The following is a 21582-nucleotide window of genomic DNA, read 5'->3' as shown; positions in this document are numbered from 1 at the left end:
AGGGGGGGATCTGTATACAGGGGGTGATCTGTATGCAGGGGGGATCTGTATACAAGGGGGGGATCTGTATGCAGGGGGGGATCTGTATACAAGAGGGGGATTTGTATACAGGGGGGAAATCTGTATGCAGGGGGGAATCTGTATGCAGGGGAGGATCTGTATGTTGGGGGGGATCTGTATGTTGGGGGGGATCTGTATACAGGGGGGAATCTGTATGCAGGGGGAATCTGTATGCAGGGGGGATCTGTATGCAGGGGGGGATCTGTATACAGGGGGGGATCTGTATACAGGGGGAATCTGTATGCAGGGGGGGATCTGTATGCAGGGGGAATCTGTATGGAGGGGGAATCCTTATGCAGGGGGGGGATCTGTATGCAGGGGGGGATCTGTATGCAGGGGGGGGGGATCTGTTTTCAGGGGGGGATCTGTATACAGGGGGGAATCTGTATGCAGGGGGGGATCTGTATGCAGGGGGGGATCTGTATACAAGGGGGGGATCTGTATGCAGGGGGGGATCTGTATACAAGGGGGGGATCTGTATACAAGGGGGGGATCTGTATACAAGGGGGGATCTGTATACAGGGGGGAGATCTGTATACAAGGGGGGATCTGTATACAAGGGGGGATCTGTATACAGGGGGTTTGGTCTTTGGTGTATATTTAGGGTATCTTTGTACACATTGTGTATGCAGGGGTTCTGGTTAGGGGTCTGTATGCAGGGAGGGGGTCCTTCATGCATGCAGCTGAGAGCCTGTATACAGAGGGTATCCTGTTTAGGGTCTGATACAGTATTGATCTGGTGTATGGTCTGTATAAAGGGGAAGCTGATCTAGGGTCTCTGTATAGGGAGGATCTTCTCTAGATTCTGTACTAAGGGGTAGATCTGGTCTAGGGTTGCTATATAGGAGGGATCTGGTCTACAGTCTGTATATAGTATTGATCTGGTCTGTGGTCTGTATACAGGAGGAATCTGTTCTAGGATTTCTATATAGGGGACCTGGTGTACGGTATGCATACAGGAGGGATCTGGCCTATTTTCTTTATATTAGGGGACCTGGTCCATGGTCTGTATACATGGGGGTCTGGTGTATGGTCTCTATATAGGGTGATCTGGTCTAGGCTCTGTATACAGGAGGGATTTAGACTAGAGTCTCTATATAGAGGATCTGGTCTACGTTATGTTCACAGGAGGGATCTGGTCTATTGTCTCTATATAGGGGGGTCTGGTTTTTGGTCTGTATAAAGGGGATCTGGTTTGTGTACAGGAGTATCTGGTCTTTAGCCTGTATACAACAGGATATGGTCTAGAGTCTGTATACAGGGGAGATCTGGTCTAGTGTCTGTATATGATTTGCTGAACATCTCTGACCCATATTGTGTGTGTCCTGTGCAAATCTACCCATCGTCTTTATATATATATTTTTTTTTTAATTTATTTTTATATATATATATATATATATATATATATAAAAATATATATATATATATATATATATATATATATATATATATATATATATATAACACTGCATACCTCTCAAGCGGCTGGTTTAGTCTTTGTCCGGGTTCCACTAGCTGCAATCACCATAATATTCGTCATCAGGTTTTGCATTTTTTATTAGGGCTAAATAAAAAAAAAACAAGTGAAATTCTGTTTGATTTAATAAGATAATAAACTATTCCACAGTCTGTTCTGCTCCATCTCCAAAACACTGACATTTCACATTGTGCAGGAACAGATTGTTTTGTTTTTTGTTTTTTTTTTAATTATTAAATAATTATTTGGATAATTCATGTAAAGAGCGAACCTCCAGCTCCATAACATTGTAAGGTGCTCTGGCGATTTACTTTCCAATGGCATAACTAGAGTTCTATGGATCTTGGTACAAAATTTGGACCTTGGCCTCCCCCCCCCTCCCATCTGCATGTTGGTAAGATCTGTGGGCCCTATGTGTTGTACCCCACTCCCTCTTCGTTATGTAGTAATGTCCCTGATCCTGCACTATGGTATATATGTCCCATATCCGTGGCACCTTCCTGGTATATATGTCCTCAATCCTGATATAGATGTCCTCTACCTTTGGCCCATCCTGGAATATATGTCTCCCATCCTGAGCTCCTTCCTGGTATATATGTGTCCCATCCTGGTATACATATCTCCCATCCTGGAATATATGTCTCCCATCCTGGGCTCCTTCCTGGTATATATGTCCCCCATCCTGGTATACATGTCCCCCATCCTGGTATACATGTCCCCCATCCTGGTATACATGTCTCCCATCCTGGGCTCCTTCCTGGTATGTATGTCTCCCATCCTGGTATATATGTCTCCCATCCTGGTATATATGTCTCCCATCCTGGTATACATGTCTCCCATTCTTGTCCCATCCTGGAATATATGTCTCCCATTCTGGTCCCAATCCTGGTATATGTCCGTCGCCCTGGATCCCTTTCTGGTATATATGTCCCCTATCCTGGTATATGTCCCCCATCCTGGACTCCTTCCTGGTATATATGTCCCTCCTCCTGGTATTATATGTCCTCCATTCTTACTCTAACACATAAAAAATAAACATTGCCATGACACTAGGCATCTTCTTCTGTAGTCGATACATAGGTTGGCAGTTGACATCGGTATGCCTGCTATGTTGACGCATGACGTCACTGCCACACAACACCAATGCTCAGAATGCCTGATGTCTTCGACATACATAAAACACAAGAGAAAAGCCCCCGAACAAATAGAGACCTAAAATCAGATACCCTAAAAACAAACTCTAAATCAGATACTCTAAAAAAAATACACTTGCCCAAACCAGACTCCCTAGACTAATATAGACCCCAGACCAGACCCCCCTAGACTAATACAGACCCCAGACCAGGCCCACTAGACTAATACAGACCCCAGACCAGGCCCATTAGACTAATACAGACCCCAGACCAGGCCCACTAGACTAATACAGACCCCAGACCAGACCCCCTATACTAATACAGACCCCAGACCAGGCCCACTAGACTAATACAGACCCCAGACCAGGCCCACTAGACTAATACAGACCCCAGACCAGGCCCACTAGACTAATACAGACCCCAGACCAGGCCCACTAGACTAATACAGACCCCAGACCAGACCCCCTATACTAATACAGACCCCAGACCAGGCCCACTAGACTAATACAGACCCCAGACCAGGCCCACTAGATTAATACAGACCCCAGACCAGACCCCCTATACTAATACAGACCCCAGAACAGGCCCAATGGACTAACACAGACCCCATACCAGACCCCTAGACTAATACAGACCCCAGACCAGGCCCACTAGACTAATACAGACCCCAGAACAGGCCCACTACATTAATACAGACCCCATACCAGACCCCTAGACTAATACAGACCCCAGACCAGGCCCACTAGATTAATAGAGACCCCAGACCAGACCCCCTATACTAATACAGACCCCAGAACAGGCCCACTGGACTAATACAGACCCCAGACCAGACCCTAAAATAATACGAACTAATACAGAACCTGCATCAAAAAATAGACCCTCAGACCAGAACCCTAATACAGACACCAGACTAAACCTCTAAAATAATACAGACTCCAGTCCCCCGTAACAAATACAGACCCCAAACCAGATGACGTAAACTAATAAAATCACAGACCTGACCTCCTATACTAACACAGACCCCCTAAGTAAAAATAAACTCCAGACCAGTCCCTAAACCAATAAAAACCCCAGACCATATTCCCTTAACTGAACGAAACCCCCAGACCAAACCCTTTAAAATTAATAAGGAATCCCCACCAGACCCCTTAAATAAATGCAGACACCAACGACAGACTCCCTAAACAAATACAGACTCTAGATAAGACCCCTGTAAAGTAATACAAATACCCAGAACAAATCCCTAGAATAATACAGACCCCAGAGGAGACGGGTGTCAGTTTTTCGATCATTGTGGAAATTATATAATATTTAGAAGCAGTCATAATAACATTTTTTTGTAGCGTTTCTTCGTTATTTGATAAAAAAATATTTATTTTTTTTACTTTTTTGCATGTTTTTTTTCCATTTTTTTCCCAGTGTCTCAGCTGATGGTCATCAGTCCGTACATCGCCGTGCTGCTACTCCTGTATTTACTACCACTGGGGATGTATTCCCCCTGCATAAGGGAGAAAGGGACGCTTGGGGCAAAGCCGTTGCTGATGGGGCACAGGGGATCCCCGACGGTGAGTGCCCAGCGGAGGGCGCCGTATGAAAAGCCCCATTATAATTACGGCCTTGAATTAATTAAATCCTGTCTTTACTCCTCCGTAGTTTGCACCGGAAAATACCAAAATGTCCTTTGAAAAAACAATAGAATATGAAGGCGATGGTCTGGAGAGCGACGTCACCATCAGGTAAGGTCTATTCTGTGTAATCTTCCTAATATCATTGCACCTCACATCCGAAAAAAAAAAAAGCGTCAAAATTGACGTCTATATACATGGGCGGACAAGGTCTCATTAACCAATTAAAAAAAAAATCTTTACTTTTATATAGCGTTAACATATTCCGCAGTGCTTTACATACATCAGGAATGCTGTCCCCATTGGGGCTCACAATCTAAATTCCCTATCTGTATGTTTTGGAGTGTGGGAGGAAACCCACGCAAACACGGGGAGAACATACAAACTCCTTGCAGGTGTTGTCCTTGGTGGGATTCGAACCCAGGACCCCAGCGCTGCAAGACTGCAGTGCTAACCACTGAGCCACCACAAGACTGCAGTGCTAACCATTGAGCCACCGTTTGTTTGTTTCCACTACTGCACAGGCGCAAATACTAAAACATGTTCTGCCCCCATTTGTGCTCGCGCAGCACAATTTGTGCCATCCTTTGGTTACATGTCTTATACTTAGAGAGGAGAGGGATCTCAAAATAAAAATTTGAGATGCTTTAAAGTCTCTTATCACAAAAAAAAACAACTTTTAAGCATATTTTTGGACGTTTTTGCCAAAAAATGGCTAAAACCCCTTAACTCCGCCTTTTATCACCTTTAGATGCCGCGTCTGATAAAGACCAGGACACCTAAGGGGTTTGTCACAAATAAGTCCCACGTTTCTGCAAAAGGGAGATATCGATTGACACATGATATATCCAATATCCTAAAAAAGTTGAAACATTTTATATACTTACCCCCCCCCCCCAAGAAAAACCCCCAAATCAGAAATAGTGGGAGTTACTGCCATAAATTAATCTGGGGCTTGGCTATGTCTCCTCCTTTTTAGCCCCGTCAACTTTTTAGAAAATTCATTGAATTTTTATCAACTGCACAAAAAATGGTCGTAAATTACGCGATGAATTCTCATCTCCGTTTTTTTTTCCTTCCACAATCCCAAAAATTAATTATGGGTTATTTATTGTACTATATGAAGATTTGCTCCTAGAAGGCGGCAATAACAACCCCCCACCCCAACCCCCCCCCACAATATTGCAGAGAAGTCCCAAAAAAAGCTGCAATTTTAGGGCCAAAGGAAGTTGTGCTGTCAGATACCGCCATACAGTGCTAAATAAAACTTCTGTACAATGACTACATTATACTGCTATTCAGAGCCTAAATAATACCTACATATACTGTAGCATACAAATATGCTGCCATGTAGAGGACCACGTATTACCGCCAAATAATTCTCACAATACTGCCACAATATTGCACTTTAGTACCCAAATTACACCGTTATACAGTGCCCATGTACTGAAGGTAAAAAAGTTCTACATTGATAGCATATCAACAGGCTATGCCACCATAGTCTGATAGATGCAATTACCGCCTCATATCCCTAGAACGGTTGCGATCTTTCCCTGTGTCGTCCAGGGGTTTGGAAGAGTGAGATGGCGGTATTATAAGGAATGGAGTCAGCGGAGAGATTGTTACATTCGATGTCTGAGGAGATAAAGGTTTTACACAATGGAGTCTACAGATCTGGGGACCCGGTCGCCTGTGGGGTAGGATTTATCTGTAAATGAACTGATGGGACAGGGTCCAGCTATTAATTCCCCGGCCTGACAGAAGAGACGCCGGACCCCCCTGCACAGCCCCACAATCCCCGTGTGAACAAGAAAAAGGCTGAGCCACGACAACCTGAGAGCAAAAATGGATCTCCAAGATTATCTATGATATACTCATCTATATCTGCAGGAAGAATCTAAGCGGAAAATAAAAGAGATTATATATCTGTATGTAAGAAGATCGCTACTATCCACTGAGGGAGACCATACAGATAGAACGCTACAATAGTGCTGCAATAATGACACTCTCCTAACCTAGTCTGGAACATGGGGGCAGTATTATAGTAGTTATATTCTTGTACATAGGGGCAGTATTATAGTAGTTATATTCTTGTACATAGGGGCAGTATTATAGTAGTTATATTCTTGTACATAGGGGGCAGTATTATAGTAGTTATATTCTTGTACATAGGGGCAGTATTATAGTAGTTATATTCTTGTACATAGGGGCAGTATTATAGTAGTTATATTCTTGTACATAGGGGCAGTATTATAGTAGTTATATTCTTGTACATAGGGGAAGTATTATAGTAGTTATATTCTTGTACATAGGGGCAGTATTATAGTAGTTATATTCTTGTACATAGGGGCGGTATTATAGTAGTTATATTCTTGTACATAGGAGCAGTATTATAGTAGTTATATTCTTGTACATAGGAGCAGTATTATAGTAGTTATATTATTGTACATAGGAGCAGTATTATAGTAGTTCTATTCTTGTACATAGGGGGCAGTATTATAGCAGTTATATTCTTGTACATAGGAACAGTATTATAGTAGTTATATTCTTGTACATAGGAGCAGTATTATAGTAGTTATATTCTTGTACATAGGGGCAGTATTATAGTAGTTATAGTCTTGTACATAGGGGCAGTATTATAGTAGTTATATTCTTCTACATAGGGGGCAGTATTATAGTAGTTATATTCTTGTACATAGGGGGCAGTATTATAGTAGTTATATTCTTGTATATAGGAGCAGTATTATAGTAGTTATATTCTTGTATATAGGAGCAGTATTATAGTAGTTATATTCTTGTACATAGGGGCAGTATTATAGTAGTTATATTCTTGTACATAGGAGCAGTATTATAGTAGTTATATTCTTGTACATAGGAGCAGTATTATAGTAGTTATATTCTTGTATGTAGGAGCAGTATTATAGTAGTTATATTCTTGTATATAGGGGCAGTATTATAGTAGTTATATTCTTGTACATAGGAGCAGTATTATAGTAGTTATATTCTTGTACATAGGAGCAGTATTATAGTAGTTATATTCTTGTACATAGGGGCAGTATTATAGTAGTTATATTCTTGTACATAGGAGCAGTATTATAGTAGTTATATTCTTGTACATAGGAGCAGTATTATAGTAGTTATATTCTTGTACATAGGAGGCAGTATTATAGCAGTTATATTCTTATACATAGGAGCAGTATTATAGTATATTCTTGTAAATAGGGGCAGTATTATAGTAGTTATATTCTTGTACATAGGGGCAGTATTATAGTATATTCTTGTATATAGGAGCAGTATTATAGTAGTTATATTCTTGTATATAGGGGCAGTATTATAGTAGTTATATTCTTGTATATAGGGGCAGTATTATAGTAGTTATATTCTTGTACATAGGAGCAGTATTATAGTAGTTATATTCTTGTACATAGGAGCAGTATTGTAGTAGTTATATTCTTGTAAATAGGGGCAGTATTATAGTAGTTATATTCTTGTACATAGGGGCAGTATTATAGTATATTCTTGTATATAGGAGCAGTATTATAGTAGTTATATTCTTGTATATAGGGGCAGTATTATAGTAGTTATATTCTTGTATATAGGGGCAGTATTATAGTAGTTATATTCTTGTACATGGGGGGTAGTATTATAGTAGTTATATTCTTGTACATAGGAGCAGTATTATAGTAGTTATATTCTTGTACATAGGGGCAGTATTATAGTAGTTATATTCTTGTACATAGGAGCAGTATTATAGTAGTTATATTCTTGTACATAGGGGCAGTATTATAGTAATTTCTTGTATATAGGGGCAGTATTATAGTAGTTATATTCTTGTACATAGGAGCAGTATTATAGTAGTTATATTCTTGTACATAGGGGCAGTATTATAGTAATTTCTTGTACATAGGGGGCAGTATTATAGTAGTTATATTCTTGTACATAGGGGGCAGTATTATAGTAGTTATATTCTTGTACATAGGAGCAGTATTATAGTAGTTATATTCTTGTACATAGGGGCAGTATTATAGTAGTTATATTCTTGTATCTAGGGGCAGTATTATAGTAGTTATATTCTTGTACATAGGGGCAGTATTATAGTAGTTATATTCTTGTACATAGGAGCAGTATTATAGTAGTTATATTCTTGTACATAGGGGCAGTATTATAGTAGTTATATTCTTGTACATAGGAGCAGTATTATAGTAGTTATATTCTTGTATATAGGGGCAGTATTATAGTAGTTATATTCTTGTATATAGGGGCAGTATTATAGTAGTTATATACTTGTACATAGGGGCAGTATTATAGTAGTTATATTCTTGTATATAGGGGCAGTATTATAGTAGTTATATTCTTGTATATAGGGGCAGTATTATAGTAGTTATATTCTTGTACATAAGGACAGTATTATAGTAGTTATATTCTTGTACATAGGAGCAGTATTATAGTAGTTATATTCTTGTACATAGGGGCAGTATTATAGTAGTTATATTCTTGTACATAGGAGCAGTATTATAGTAGTTATATTCTTGTACATAGGGGCAGTATTATAGTAATTTCTTGTATATAGGGGCAGTATTATAGTAGTTATATTCTTGTACATAGGGGGCAGTATTATAGTAGTTATATTCTTGTACATAGGGGCAGTATTATAGTAGTTATATTCTTGTACATAGGAGCAGTATTATAGTAGTTATATTCTTGTACATAGGGGCAGTATTATAGTAATTTCTTGTATATAGGGGCAGTATTATAGTAGTTATATTCTTGTATATAGGGGCAGTATTATAGTAGTTATATTGTTGTATATAGGGGCAGTATTATAGTAGTTATATTCTTGTACATAGGGGCAGTATTATAGTAGTTATATTCTTGTACATAGGAGCAGTATTATAGTAGTTATATTCTTGTATATAGGGGCAGTATTATAGTAGTTATATTCTTGTACATGGGGGTAGTATTATAGTAGTTATATTCTTGTACATAGGAGCAGTATTATAGTAGTTATATTCTTGTACATAGGGGTAGTATTATAGTAGTTATATTCTTGTACATAGGAGCAGTATTATAGTAGTTATATTCTTGTACATAGGGGCAGTATTATAGTAATTTCTTGTATATAGGGGCAGTATTATAGTAGTTATATTCTTGTACATAGGGGGCAGTATTATAGTAGTTATATTCTTGTACATAGGAGCAGTATTATAGTAGTTATATTCTTGTACATAGGGGCAGTATTATAGTAGTTATATTCTTGTACATAGGAGCAGTATTATAATAGTTATATTCTTGTACATAGGGGGCAGTATTATAGCAGTTATATTCTTGTACATAGGGGGCAGTATTATAGTAGTTATATTCTTGTACATAGGAGCAGTATTATAGTAGTTATATTCTTGTACATATGGGCAGTATTATAGTAGTTATATTCTTGTACATAGGAGCAGTATTATAGTAGTTATATTCTTGTATATAGGGGCAGTATTATAGTAGTTATATTCTTGTACATAGGGGGCAGTATTATAGTAGTTATATTCTTGTACATAGGAGCAGTATTATAGTAGTTATATTCTTGTACATAGGGGCAGTATTATAGTAGTTATATTCTTGTACATAGGAGCAGTATTATAGTAGTTATTTCTTTATCGTTCCTTATGGGAGACCCAAACCATGGGTGTATAGCTACTGCCTCCGGAGGACACACAAAGTACTACACTAAAAGTGTAGCTCCTCCCTCCGAGCATATACACTCCCCGGATGACAAATCCAACCAGTTTAATGCTTTGTGTCAGGAGGTCACACACACACATGCATCCTCTTTTGATTTTTCATTTTTTCTAAAGATTTGGAAGAAAAGCGGGTCCACTGGACTCCCGGCATGTCCCTTCTCACCCCCCTGGCGGCGGTGCTGTTAAGGTTGACTTCAAGGCAGGAGCCCTTCATGCCGCGCTCCTTCACCATCCCTTAGGGGCTCTGGCTTGAAGTTAGAGCCAACACGGTTCTCCCTGCCTTGCAGGAGACCGGCCTCCATCCGCAGCCCTTTTGCAGGACCCTGCTGGACGGAGCACTGAACCCCCACCCCACCCAGGGACTGGGCCCTGCGTCTCAAAGCTAAGTATAGAGACGTTATTCAGAGGGTCCTTTCTGCAATGTGGGGCACTTTTATTGGGGGGGACAGTGATTTACTTTAATAATGCTGCCTTTTACTGTGTTTCCGGCCGGTTCCACGGTTTTTACTGAGAACCGCGCCGATGATGCCTGATTGTCGGCCGCATGCATAACTCTAGGCCCCGGCTTCAGCCGCGGCCTAGTTTCGTTTCGTTCCCCTGCATGTCAGTCATGCAGGGGGACACTGCAGCGCCGCCCGCCGGCCGCTCTGCACAGGGGAGGACGCTCCTCTCTGAGGAGATGATTCCCTCCCCTGTACATCTCCTTAGCCCTCCGATTACCGCTCCTGGGTTAACCCCCGCCTCCCCCTCACTCTGGCGCCATTTTCTCAGCGTTCTTAGTACACTGGTCGGCGCTGGCTGCACTGCAGAAGGAGTGAATATCTGGCTGGGGGTCCAGGCTTGGTATCCGGAGGGCACACATAATAGCGGTCTGATAAGTCACAACCTCTGGTTGTGCACTTTTATACACTCTCAGGGCATTCTGAAGGAGTTAATTCTTTATTATAGAACCTCCTCCTCAGCAGCATGTCTCACTAGGAGCAGGGCTCCAAGGCTGTACACTACATGCTCTGCATGCAAGCTCGTATTGCAAACCCACACTGTAATGCCTTCTAATGTGGTGGTGCCTCAGCCTGGAGTCTCCCCAGGCTGCACCCCCGGCTTGGGTAGCATCTTTTTCCAATGCTATTTCCCAGTCCTTGCAGACTCCATTGGACAGTTGTCTCGGACGCTGCTAAGCATGCATCAGCCCCCTTCTCAGGGTGCCTCTGCTGCTCCAGCTCGCTCTGCAGAGCTCACAGAGTCTGTTTCATCTAATCCCAGACCCCGTCCTCCTAAACGGAGACGCAGGGACTCCTCTCCTTCCTCGTCCCACGGCTCTGCCTCACGGGCCGAGTCACAAGGCGAGGAGGATGCCCTTATTGTGGGCTCAGACGCTTCGTCTATGTACCCCATTGATACCGATGGTGATGCAGATGTTAGCGATTTGATAGCGTCCATTAACTCCGTTCTGGACCTTAACCCTCCAGTGTCAGAAGATCAAGCCTCTTGGGTAGAAAAACACCAGTTTATCTCACCTAAGAGAGCAGGCCACTGTGACTAAACCCAGGGCCTGTCCTGACAAACGCTTTAAGCGTACTTCTGACTTACTGGGGGCTCGGACGCTCTCCATGTACCCTATTGATCTGTCCGAAAGTGACGCAGATGCTAATGATTTGATTGCGTCCATTATATTTGTACTGGACCTCAATCCGCCTGTATCAGGGGAGCACCCCTCTTTGGCAGAAAAGCATCAGTATACCTTGCCTAAGAGAACAAGGAGTGTGTTCCTTATCCACTCCAGCATTCAGGTCACTGTGACCAAGCCCAGAGCCTGTCCTGACAGACGCTTCCCAGAGCGTGGTTCTGATGACTGTTTCCCCTTTCCACCAATGGTGGTCAAGGAGTGGGCTCATTCACCAAGGGTGGACCCTCCGGGGTCTAGACTTTCAGCCCGGACAGTTGTATCAGTGGCTGACGGCTCCTCTCTGAGGATCCCACTGTCCGCCAGGTTGTCCTTCTGGCCAAATGTATATATGAGGCGGCAGGGGCCTCGTTCTCCCCATCTTTTGCAGCAGTGCGGGCTCTCAAAGCCATCTCTGCTTCTCGGGAGGAGATGCAGTCCCTCACCAGGGCCTTTATGCCCGAATTGGTTGCCTTAACTTCCAGGCTTCAGTCTTTTCATCCTATAGCTGGAGACTGTCACCGCACTGCGGTGGCCTCGGCTACTTCCCTCGCTATCCGCAGGTTCCTGTGGCTTCGAGAGTGGAAGGCAGATGCTTCTTAAGAAGTTCCTTGCTGGACTCCCTTTTGCTGGGACCAGTCTATTCGGTGAACAACTGGATGAAATTATTAAGGAAGTTTTTGGCAGGAAGAGTACTTCCATGCCACAACCCAGGAAACCTTCCAGGGCAGGAACCAGTCGAGGTTTCGTTCCCTTCGTTTCCTCTAACTGGTCGTCCTCTAAGCCCTCGGACTCGTCCACTAACTCAGCCAAGGTCCGTAAACCAACTGGCGCATGAAGCCGTGTCCTAAGTCGGCAGGAGCTGCTGCCACCAGGGCAGCCTCCTCTTGATTATCTGGCCGCGCCAGTAACGTCCTTGGTCGGTGGCAGGCTCTCCCTTGACCCCGACCCAGGAACTTACGTACCTGGGAATGCAATTCGAGACTCTGCTGGCACTTGTGAAGCTGCCCTTAGTCAAACAGCAGTCTCTTCATCTGGCGGTTCGCTCTCTGCTGAGGCTCCGCCGTCATTCCATCAGGCACCTCATGCAGGTGCTGGGTCAGATGGTGGCGTCAATAGAAGCGGTTCCCCTTGCCAGTTCCATCTGCGTCCCCTGCAGCTGGACATTTTCCGCTGTTGGGGCAAGGGACTTCGTCCTTGCACAGACTGGTGGCTCTATCGCCACAGACCAGGAGCTCTCTTTAAGTGGTGGCTTCGGCCCCTCTCTCTGTACCAGGGACGCTCCTTTCTGGCCCCGTCCTGGGTGATTCTCACCACGGATGCCAGTCTATCCGGCTGGGGAGCAGTTTCTCCACCACCGAGCACAGGGCACTTGGACTCCGTCCGAATCAGCCCTCTCGATCAATGTGCTAGAAATCAGGGCTGTAGTCCTTGGACTCGCAGCCGCCTAGCAATGTTGGAAGTTCAACATATCCTTCAGTGGACGGAGGACTCCGAGTCCACCATATCCGCAGTCCACATCCCAGGGAAAACTGGGAGGCAGATTATCTCAGCCGTCAAACCGTGGACAGCGGCGGGTGAGCCCTGCATCCGGCAGTGTTCCAGTCAATTTAGCAGGCAGGGCACTCCGGAAGTGGATCTAATGGCATCCCGGCACAACAACAAGGTCCCGGTTTACGTGGCTCGCTCCCACGATCCTCAGGCCTTGGCACGGACGCGCTGGTTCCAGATTGGTCCCAGTTCCGTCTGGCCTACGTGTTTCCCCCTCTAGCTCTCTTGCCCAGAGTCCTGCGCAAGATCAAAATGGAGGGCCGTCGGGTCGTACTCATCGCCCCAGGCCCAGGCGAGCTTGGTTCCCAGACCTGCTCCGTCTGCTCGTGGAGGTGCCGTGGCATCTCCCGGACCGGCCAGACGTTCTCTCAGAGGGTCCGTTTTCCACAACAATTCTGCGGCTCTCAGATTGACGGCGTGGCTCTTGAGCCCTGAATCCTTACGGCTTCAGGCATTCCTTCCGAGGTCATCTTCACTATGACTCAGGCTCGGAAGTCTTCCTCGGCCAGGATTTACCTCAGGACTTGGAGAATTTTCCTGTCCTGGTGTCGTTCTTCCGGCCATGCTCCTTGGCCGTTTTTTCCTTGCCGACCATCCTGTCCTTTCTCTCAAGGGACAGGTCTCGGCTCTGTCAGCATTGTTCCAGCGGCATATCGCCCGACTAGCCCAGGTGCGCACCTTCATGCAGGGCGCATCTCACATCATTCCGCCTTTCCGGCGGTCTCTGGATCCCTGAGACCTTACTCTGGTCCTCATGGCCTTACAGAAACCCCCCTTTGAGCCTCTTAGGGAGGTTTCGTTGTTTAGTCTTTCACAGAAAGTGGTCTTTCTGGTGGCCATAATTTCTCTCAGGAGAGTCTCTTATTTGACTGTGCTCTCTTCGGAGTCACCCTTTTTGGTTTTTTTCACCAAGACAAGATGGTTCTCCGTCCAACTCCGGGCCTTCTCCCTAAGGTGGTGTCTCCTTTCCACCTTAACCAGGACATTTCATTGTCTTCCCTTTATTCGGCCCCTATGCATCGCTTTGAGAAAGCGTTGCATGCCTTAGATTTGGTGCGGACGCTCCGGATCTATGTGTCACGCACCGCTGTTTTCTTAGGCGGTGCACCTCTCTTTGCGTGCTGACCACACGTCAGCGCAAGGGTCTCTCGGCTTCTAAACCGACCCTAGCTCATTGAATAGGTCGGCCATATCCGATGCCTACCAATGTTCTCAGATGCCTCCCCCGCCGGGGATTAAGGCGCACTCGACCAGAGCCGTCGGTGCCTCTTGGGCTACGGCTCAGCAGGTCTGTCAGGCTGCCACTTGGTCTAGTCTGCACTCTCTTTCGAAGCACTACCAAGTGCATGCTCATGCTTCGGCAGATGCGAGCTTGGGCAGACGCATCCTTCGGACGGCTGTTGCCCATTTGTGAAGTTAGGTTTCGCCTACTTCTCGGTTTCTGTTTATTTCCCACCCATGGACTGCTTTGAGACGTCCCATGGTTTGGGTCTCCCATAAGGAACGATAAAGAAAAAGAGAATTTTGTTTACTTACCGTAAATTCTTTTTCTTATAGTTCCGACATGGGAGACCCAGCACCCTCCCTGTTGCCTGTTGGCAGCTTTCTTGTTCCGTGTGTTTTCACCGGCTGTTGTTGTAGACAGAAGTTCCGGTTGTTCCGGGTTTTACTCTATCTCTACTTATGGGTGGATGTCCTCCTTCAGCTTTGGCACTAAACTGGTTGGATTTGTCATCCGGGGAGTGTATATGCTCGGAGGGAGGAGCTACACTTTTAGTGTAGTACTTTGTGTGTCCTCCGGAGGCAGTAGCTATACACCCATGGTTTGGGTCTCCCATGTCGGAACTATAAGAAAAAGAATTTACGGTAAGTAAACAAAATTCTCTTTATTCTTGTACATAGGGGCAGTATTATAGTAGTTATATTCTTGTACATTGGGGCAGTATTATAGGAGTTATATTCTTGTACATAGGGGGAAATATTATACTAGTTATATTCTTCTACATAGGGGCAGTATTATAGTAATTTCTTTATATATAGGGGCAGTATTATAGTAGTTATATTCTTGTACATAGGGGGCAGTATTATAGTAGTTATATTCTTGTATATAGGGGCAATATTATAGTAGTTATATTCTTGTACATGGGGGTAGTATTATAGTAGTTATATTCTTGTACATAGGAGCAGTATTATAGTAGTTATATTCTTGTACATAGGGGCAGTATTATAGTAATTTCTTGTATATAGGGGCAGTATTATAGTAGTTATATTCTTGTACATAGGGGGCAGTATTATAGTAGTTATATTCTTGTACATAGGAGCAGTATTATAGTAGTTATATTCTTGTACATAGGGGCAGTATTATAGTAGTTATATTCTTGTACATAGGAGCAGTATTATAGTAGTTATATTCTTGTACATAGGAGGCAGTATTATAGCAGTTATATTCTTGTACATAGGGGGCAGTATTATAGTAGTTATATTTCTTGTACATAGGAGCAGTATTATAGTAGTTATATTCTTGTACATAGGGGCAGTATTATAGTAGTTATATTCTTGTACATAGGAGCAGTATTATAGTAGTTAAATTCTTGTATATAGGGGCAGTATTATAGTAGTTATATTCTTGTACATAGGGGGCAGTATTATAGTAGTTATATTCTTGTACATAGGGGCAGTATTATAGTAGTTATATTCTTGTACATTGGGGCAGTATTATAGGAGTTATATTCTTGTACATAGGGGGAAGTATTATACTAGTTATATTCTTCTACATAGGGGCAGTATTATAGTAGTTATATTCTTGTACTTAGGGGCAGTATTATAGTAGTTATATTAATGTACAAAGGAACAGTATTATAGTAGTTATATTCTTGTACTTAGGGGCAGTATTATAGAAGTTATATTCTTGTACTTAGGGGCAGTATTATAGTAGATATATTCTTGTACTTAGGGGCAGTATTATAGTAGATATTCTTGTACTTAGGGGCAGTATTATAGTAGTTATATTCTTGTACATAGGGGCAGTATTATAGTAGTTATATTCTTGTACATAAGGGGCAGTATAATAGTAGTTATATTCTTGTACACGAGGGTCAGTATAATATTGTGTTAATCTGTCTTTACTAGCTTAGGGTATATTATTATCAGGTGCTGATTTTAAGTCTGGGATTATATAATACCGTAGCTGTATGTACTTGTGTTTCGGTTCCTGATTTGTAGGTAGTGAAATGATTTGGGTGTAGATCCGGGCACTGAGCTGATTTGTGCCGTGCCACATTCCTGATTCAGGATCCCTAACAAACCCGTCATTGTCACTGCATAATTGGATGGTTATGTGCTGCATTTGTGGCTTTCATCCAGTGCTCAGCACCTATGGTCGGCGACTAATCCCATATTTACTGATAATTACTGTAATGTTCTTACCTTGCAGTTATGACGGAGTGCCCTTTCTAATGCATGACAGCACTTTAAAAAGAACAACAAATGTGGCGGTCGTGTTTCCCAACCTAACGAAAATCAATGCTGCCTTTTTACCTTGGGATATGCTGGAGAATCTGAATGCTGGGAAGTGGTTCATACAGGTAATTCCAATATCCTGTGTATATGCCGCAGTGCCAGGCTCATTTAAAGGGAAATATGGTAAATTATCATTTAAGGCATCATCTTACAGTATTCTGCTATTTCTTGTTTCTGTAGCTCACTATTCAGCTTTGCTGTGTAGACTAGGACAGAATGATCAGTCATCTCCTAATCTTTAGAAGGGGATTAAATTTGATCAGAATATAAGCACTTTTTTTTTAAAGTTACCTTTAAGAAGTTCCCTTTAACACTTCTTTTTCTTATTCCCCAGAAACCGCCATTTTCATATATGGAATCCTTGTCTAATGAAGCCCAGCAGACGGCAATGAATCAGTCCATTTACAAACTGATCGATTACCTAAAGCTCGCCAACCGTGCCAATAAGACTGTTCTCTTTGACCTCTATCGCCCTCCGCAGGATCATCCCTATCGAGAAACTTGGATTAACCGGACATTGGAAGTCATCAATGAAGCTGCTATTGATCCAAAACTGGTACATGGATGTTAAAAATAATTCTGTGCTGCATGATAAAGTCTAATATATCATATAAAGGGAATCTGTCAGGTGATTTTCTAGTACAATACGAATCTTTAAATTGGGCTTAAGCAGCTCTAACAGGATCAGTAAGTTTTATTGCTCTACCTTTTCCTGTTATCTTGTTGTAAGCACCGGAGAATTTAGTGTGACATAGTAACTAGTCAAGCATATGTAAATACAGAATGCATATGCCCTGCTCCCCCTTCCCATCTCTCAGTGCTGGCATCAGTGATAGTAAATATGAACTGGTTTTGCACTGCGACCCCTACCCATACTCCCTTCCACCTCTCAGCAGTAATAGTGAATGAAGGTGGGTAAGGTGGAGTAGTGCATATGCAATTTGTGTTTACATACACTTAACTAGCTGTCATGAGACACTAAATTCTCAAGAGCTTACAGCAAGATAACAGAAGGAGCTACAGCAATAAATGGAAGGGGGAGCAGGGTATATGCAAATTGTAGTTACATACACTTGACTAGCCATCACAAGACACTGAATTCTCAAGAGCGTACAGCAAGATAACAGGAAAAGATACAGCAATAAATGGGAGGGGAGAGCAGGGCATATGCAGTTTGTATTTACATATGCTTCACTAGTGACTACGTCACACTGAATTCTGTGGAGCTTACAACAAGATAATTGGAAAAGGTAAAGCAATAAAACGTACTGATCCAAAAAGGTCTGCTTAAGCAGCAGAGCATATGCAGTTTGTATTTACATATCCTTCACTAGTTACTAGGTCACACTGAATTCTATGGAGCTTACAACAAGATAATAGGAAAAGGTACAGCAATAAAACTTACTGATCCAAAAAGGTCTGCTTAAGCAGCAGGGCATATTCAATTCTATGGAGCTTACAACAAGATAATAGGAAAAGATACAGCAATAAAACTTACTGATCCTAAAAAGCCTGCTTAAGCAGCAGAGAATATGCAGTTTGAATTTACATATGGTTGACTAGTAACTACATCACATTGAATTCTATGGAGCTTACAAAATAATAGGAAAAGGTACAGCAATAAAACTTACTGATCCAAAAAGGTCTGCTTAAGCAGCAGGGCATATTCAATTCTATGGAGCTTACAACAAGATAATAGGAAAAGCTGCAGCAATAAAACTTGCTGATCCTAAAAAGCCTGCTGAAGCAGCAGAGCATATGCAGTTTGTATTTACATACGCTTGACTAGTTACTACGTCACACTGAATTCTATGGAGCTTACAAGATAATAGGAAAAGGTACAGCAATAAAACTTGTTGATCCTAAAAAGCCTGCTGAAGCAGTAGAGCATATGCAGTTTGTATTTACATATGCTTGACTAGTTACTACGTCACATTGAATTCTATGGTGCTTACAAGATAATAGGAAAAGGTACAGCAATAAAACTTACTGATCCAAAAAGGTCTGCTTAAGCAGCAGGGCATATTCAATTGTATGAAGCTTACAACAAGATAATAGGAAAAGGTACAGCAATAAAACTTACTGATCCTAAAAAGCCTGCTTAAGCAGCAGAGCATATGCAGTTTGTATTTACATATGCTTGACTAGTTACTAAGTCACACTGAATTCTACGGAGCTTACAACAAGATAACAGGAGAATCTACAGCAATAAAAGTTACGGATCCTAGAAAGGTCTGTTTCAGTCTTATTTAACCCCTTCACGACCATGGACGGATATATCCGTCATGGATCGTGTCCCGGTAAGCCCCGCCCCCTGCCGCGGGCAGGCGGCGTGGATCGGCACACATATCAGCTGTTTTCAACAGCTGACATGTGTGCCTACATGTTCCGAGTGGAATCGCATTCCACCCGGAACATTAACCCCTTAGATCTCGCTGCCAAAGTCTGGCAGCGAGATCTATATGCGCGCGGCCATCTTTTTTACTTACCGCCGCCCCCTCCGGACGTCACGTGAGTGATCACGTGACGTTCGGTGGTTGCCATCGTAGCACAGGGTCATGTGATGACGCCTGGTGCTACGAAGTTTCACTTTCATTCTTCCTCGGCACGGAGCAGAGGAAGAAAGAAAGTGACTATTTCTGCTGTTTACAGCGGTATAGCTGTGATCAGCAGATAGCGATCAGCAATCGGATTGCTGATCGCTATAGCCCCCTAGGGGGACTATTAAAATAAAATAAAAAAAGTAAAAAAAAAGTTTTAAAAAATTAAAAATAAAAACAAAAAACCTAAAAGTTCAAATCACCCCCCTTTCCCCCCATTGAAAATTAAAGGGTTAAAAAATAAATAAATATACACATATTTGGTATCGCCGCGTTCAGAAATGCCCGATCTATCAAAATATAAAATCAATTAATTTGATTGGTAAACGGCGTAGTGGCAAAAAAATTCCAAACGCCAAAATTACGTTTTTTGGTCGCCGCACGTTTTACGCAAAATGTAATAACAGGCGATCAAAATGTAGCATCTGCGCAAAAATGCTACCATTAGAAAAATCAGCTCGAGACGCAAAAAATAAGCCGTCACTGAGCCATAGATCCCAAAAAATAAGAACGCTACGTGTTTCGGAAAATGGCGCAAAACGTGCGCCACTTTTATTGGACAAACTTGTGAATTTTTTTTAACCCCTTAGATACAAGTAAACCTATACATGTTTGGTGTCTACAAACTCGCACCAACCTCAGGTATCATACCCACACATCAGTTTTACCATATAGTGAACACCGTGACCCAAAAACTATTGTGCCATCACACTTTTTTTGCAATTTTTCCACACTTGGAATATTTTTTTGCTGCTTTCCAGTACACCATATGGTAAAACTTATGGTTTCATTTAAAAGTACAACTTGTCCCTCAAAAAACAAGCCCTCATATGGCAAGATTGACGGAAAAATAAAAAAGTTACGGCTCTCGGAAGAAGGGGAGCAAAAAACAAAAACGCAAAAACGGAAAGTGCCCCGGGGCTGAAGGGTTAAAGATAACATTAGTAATCTACTAGAAAATCACCTGACAGATTCCCTTTAAAGGGATAGCAGCAATTATGCTCAAAAATAGAAACATTGCAAACCTCTTCTTATTAAATAAAATTATGTCCCCGCTATTTATTTGGGATTAGTTATAATTTAGGAAAATGTAATCCCAAATAAACAGTGGGGACATACTGTGATTGTACTTATAACATTTTACATATGATTTTTACCTTCAAATTCAACGCGGGGGCGCTGTTGCATTGTAGTTTATAGAGACTTCTAGTTACTGGTGATGGTGAAAAGTGGTACTGCAGGAAGAGAAGTCAATTCCTGTAAGATTCATCATGGTTTTTTTTTTTGTTTTTTTTTTTTTTTTAAGGTTTTATGGTTAGCAAATGATATGAGACCCTTCGTCCAGTCCTTGCACCCTGGTTTTCAGCAGACATTGGGGTTCAAAGCGAATATCGAAGACCTTGTCAGCAATCACATCGTGAAGCTCAACCTGCCGTACAGCGAGATGTCCCAGCGAGACATCAGGTAGTTGCTACAGACCGTGCCTTATAATGTCTGCCTTTTTATTTCTATATGCTATGCTTAAAGGGGATCTCCATTTTTAGGGTGCTCTGATTATGAATGCTGGGAATGGCCCTATGGCACCCAAGCAAGTTTTCCGCTTTTCTACCCTCAGCACAATGTTAATACTGGTCCTATGTATTTTTCTGGTTGCCAGGGATATACTTCCTGACAACCAGTCTTTTATACGAGGTTGTCATGCAGCATATCCCTAGCAACCAGTCTGTCCTAAGTATTAACAACAAGGGGGCAATAATTCTGTGTCTTAAAAGTATACTATTCTCAACGAATCTGCTTCTTGTCAGTGAATGGGAACTGGGCAGGTAGGTGCCGGATGCCCACGGTGCCTGGGGGTTTCCGCTCTGCTTAGGTTTCCATTGAGGATATCCAACACTCTGCGTTTATGGAGCAGATACAGCTCCATTGCTGGCTGTGTTATACACCCAGCGCCCAAGTTTAGCCTCTTTGATGCCTCTGTCAATAATGACAGAAGCAATTAAAAGGTTGGAAATTGGGGAAGGTGCCCTTTCTGACGCCTGTTGGCTCCCATGCAATATGGTTGGCGATTGCATTGTCATGGCGGCTGGGAAGCTTCTTGACAGCCACCATGTCTGCCATGTTTGTACATCTATACATCCCAGTTTGGAGGTGGGCTTCCTAAGATATATAAATTCACAATTAAATATTGTATTATATTCTACTGACAATCAAGTTCACAGGATCAA

General features: G+C 42.5%; 1 protein-coding gene across 1 annotated transcript in view; it reads left to right on the top strand.

Annotated features, from left to right (window-relative positions):
• GDPD4 (glycerophosphodiester phosphodiesterase domain containing 4) overlaps positions 1-21582 on the top strand; it is a 93632-nt gene that overhangs the window by 35238 nt on the left and 36812 nt on the right. The window contains exons 8-12 of the mRNA XM_075337502.1: positions 4090-4235; positions 4324-4406; positions 16672-16822; positions 17092-17313; positions 20664-20821. Coding sequence (XP_075193617.1) covers positions 4090-4235; positions 4324-4406; positions 16672-16822; positions 17092-17313; positions 20664-20821 — 760 coding nt within the window. The remainder of the gene's footprint in view (positions 1-4089; positions 4236-4323; positions 4407-16671; positions 16823-17091; positions 17314-20663; positions 20822-21582) is intronic.

The sequence above is a fragment of the Anomaloglossus baeobatrachus genome, chromosome 2 (assembly GCF_048569485.1).
Source record: "Anomaloglossus baeobatrachus isolate aAnoBae1 chromosome 2, aAnoBae1.hap1, whole genome shotgun sequence".
Lineage (NCBI taxonomy): Eukaryota > Metazoa > Chordata > Amphibia > Anura > Aromobatidae > Anomaloglossus > Anomaloglossus baeobatrachus.
Note: the sequence above shows the minus strand (reverse complement) of the source record. Positions and strands in the feature narration are given on the sequence as shown.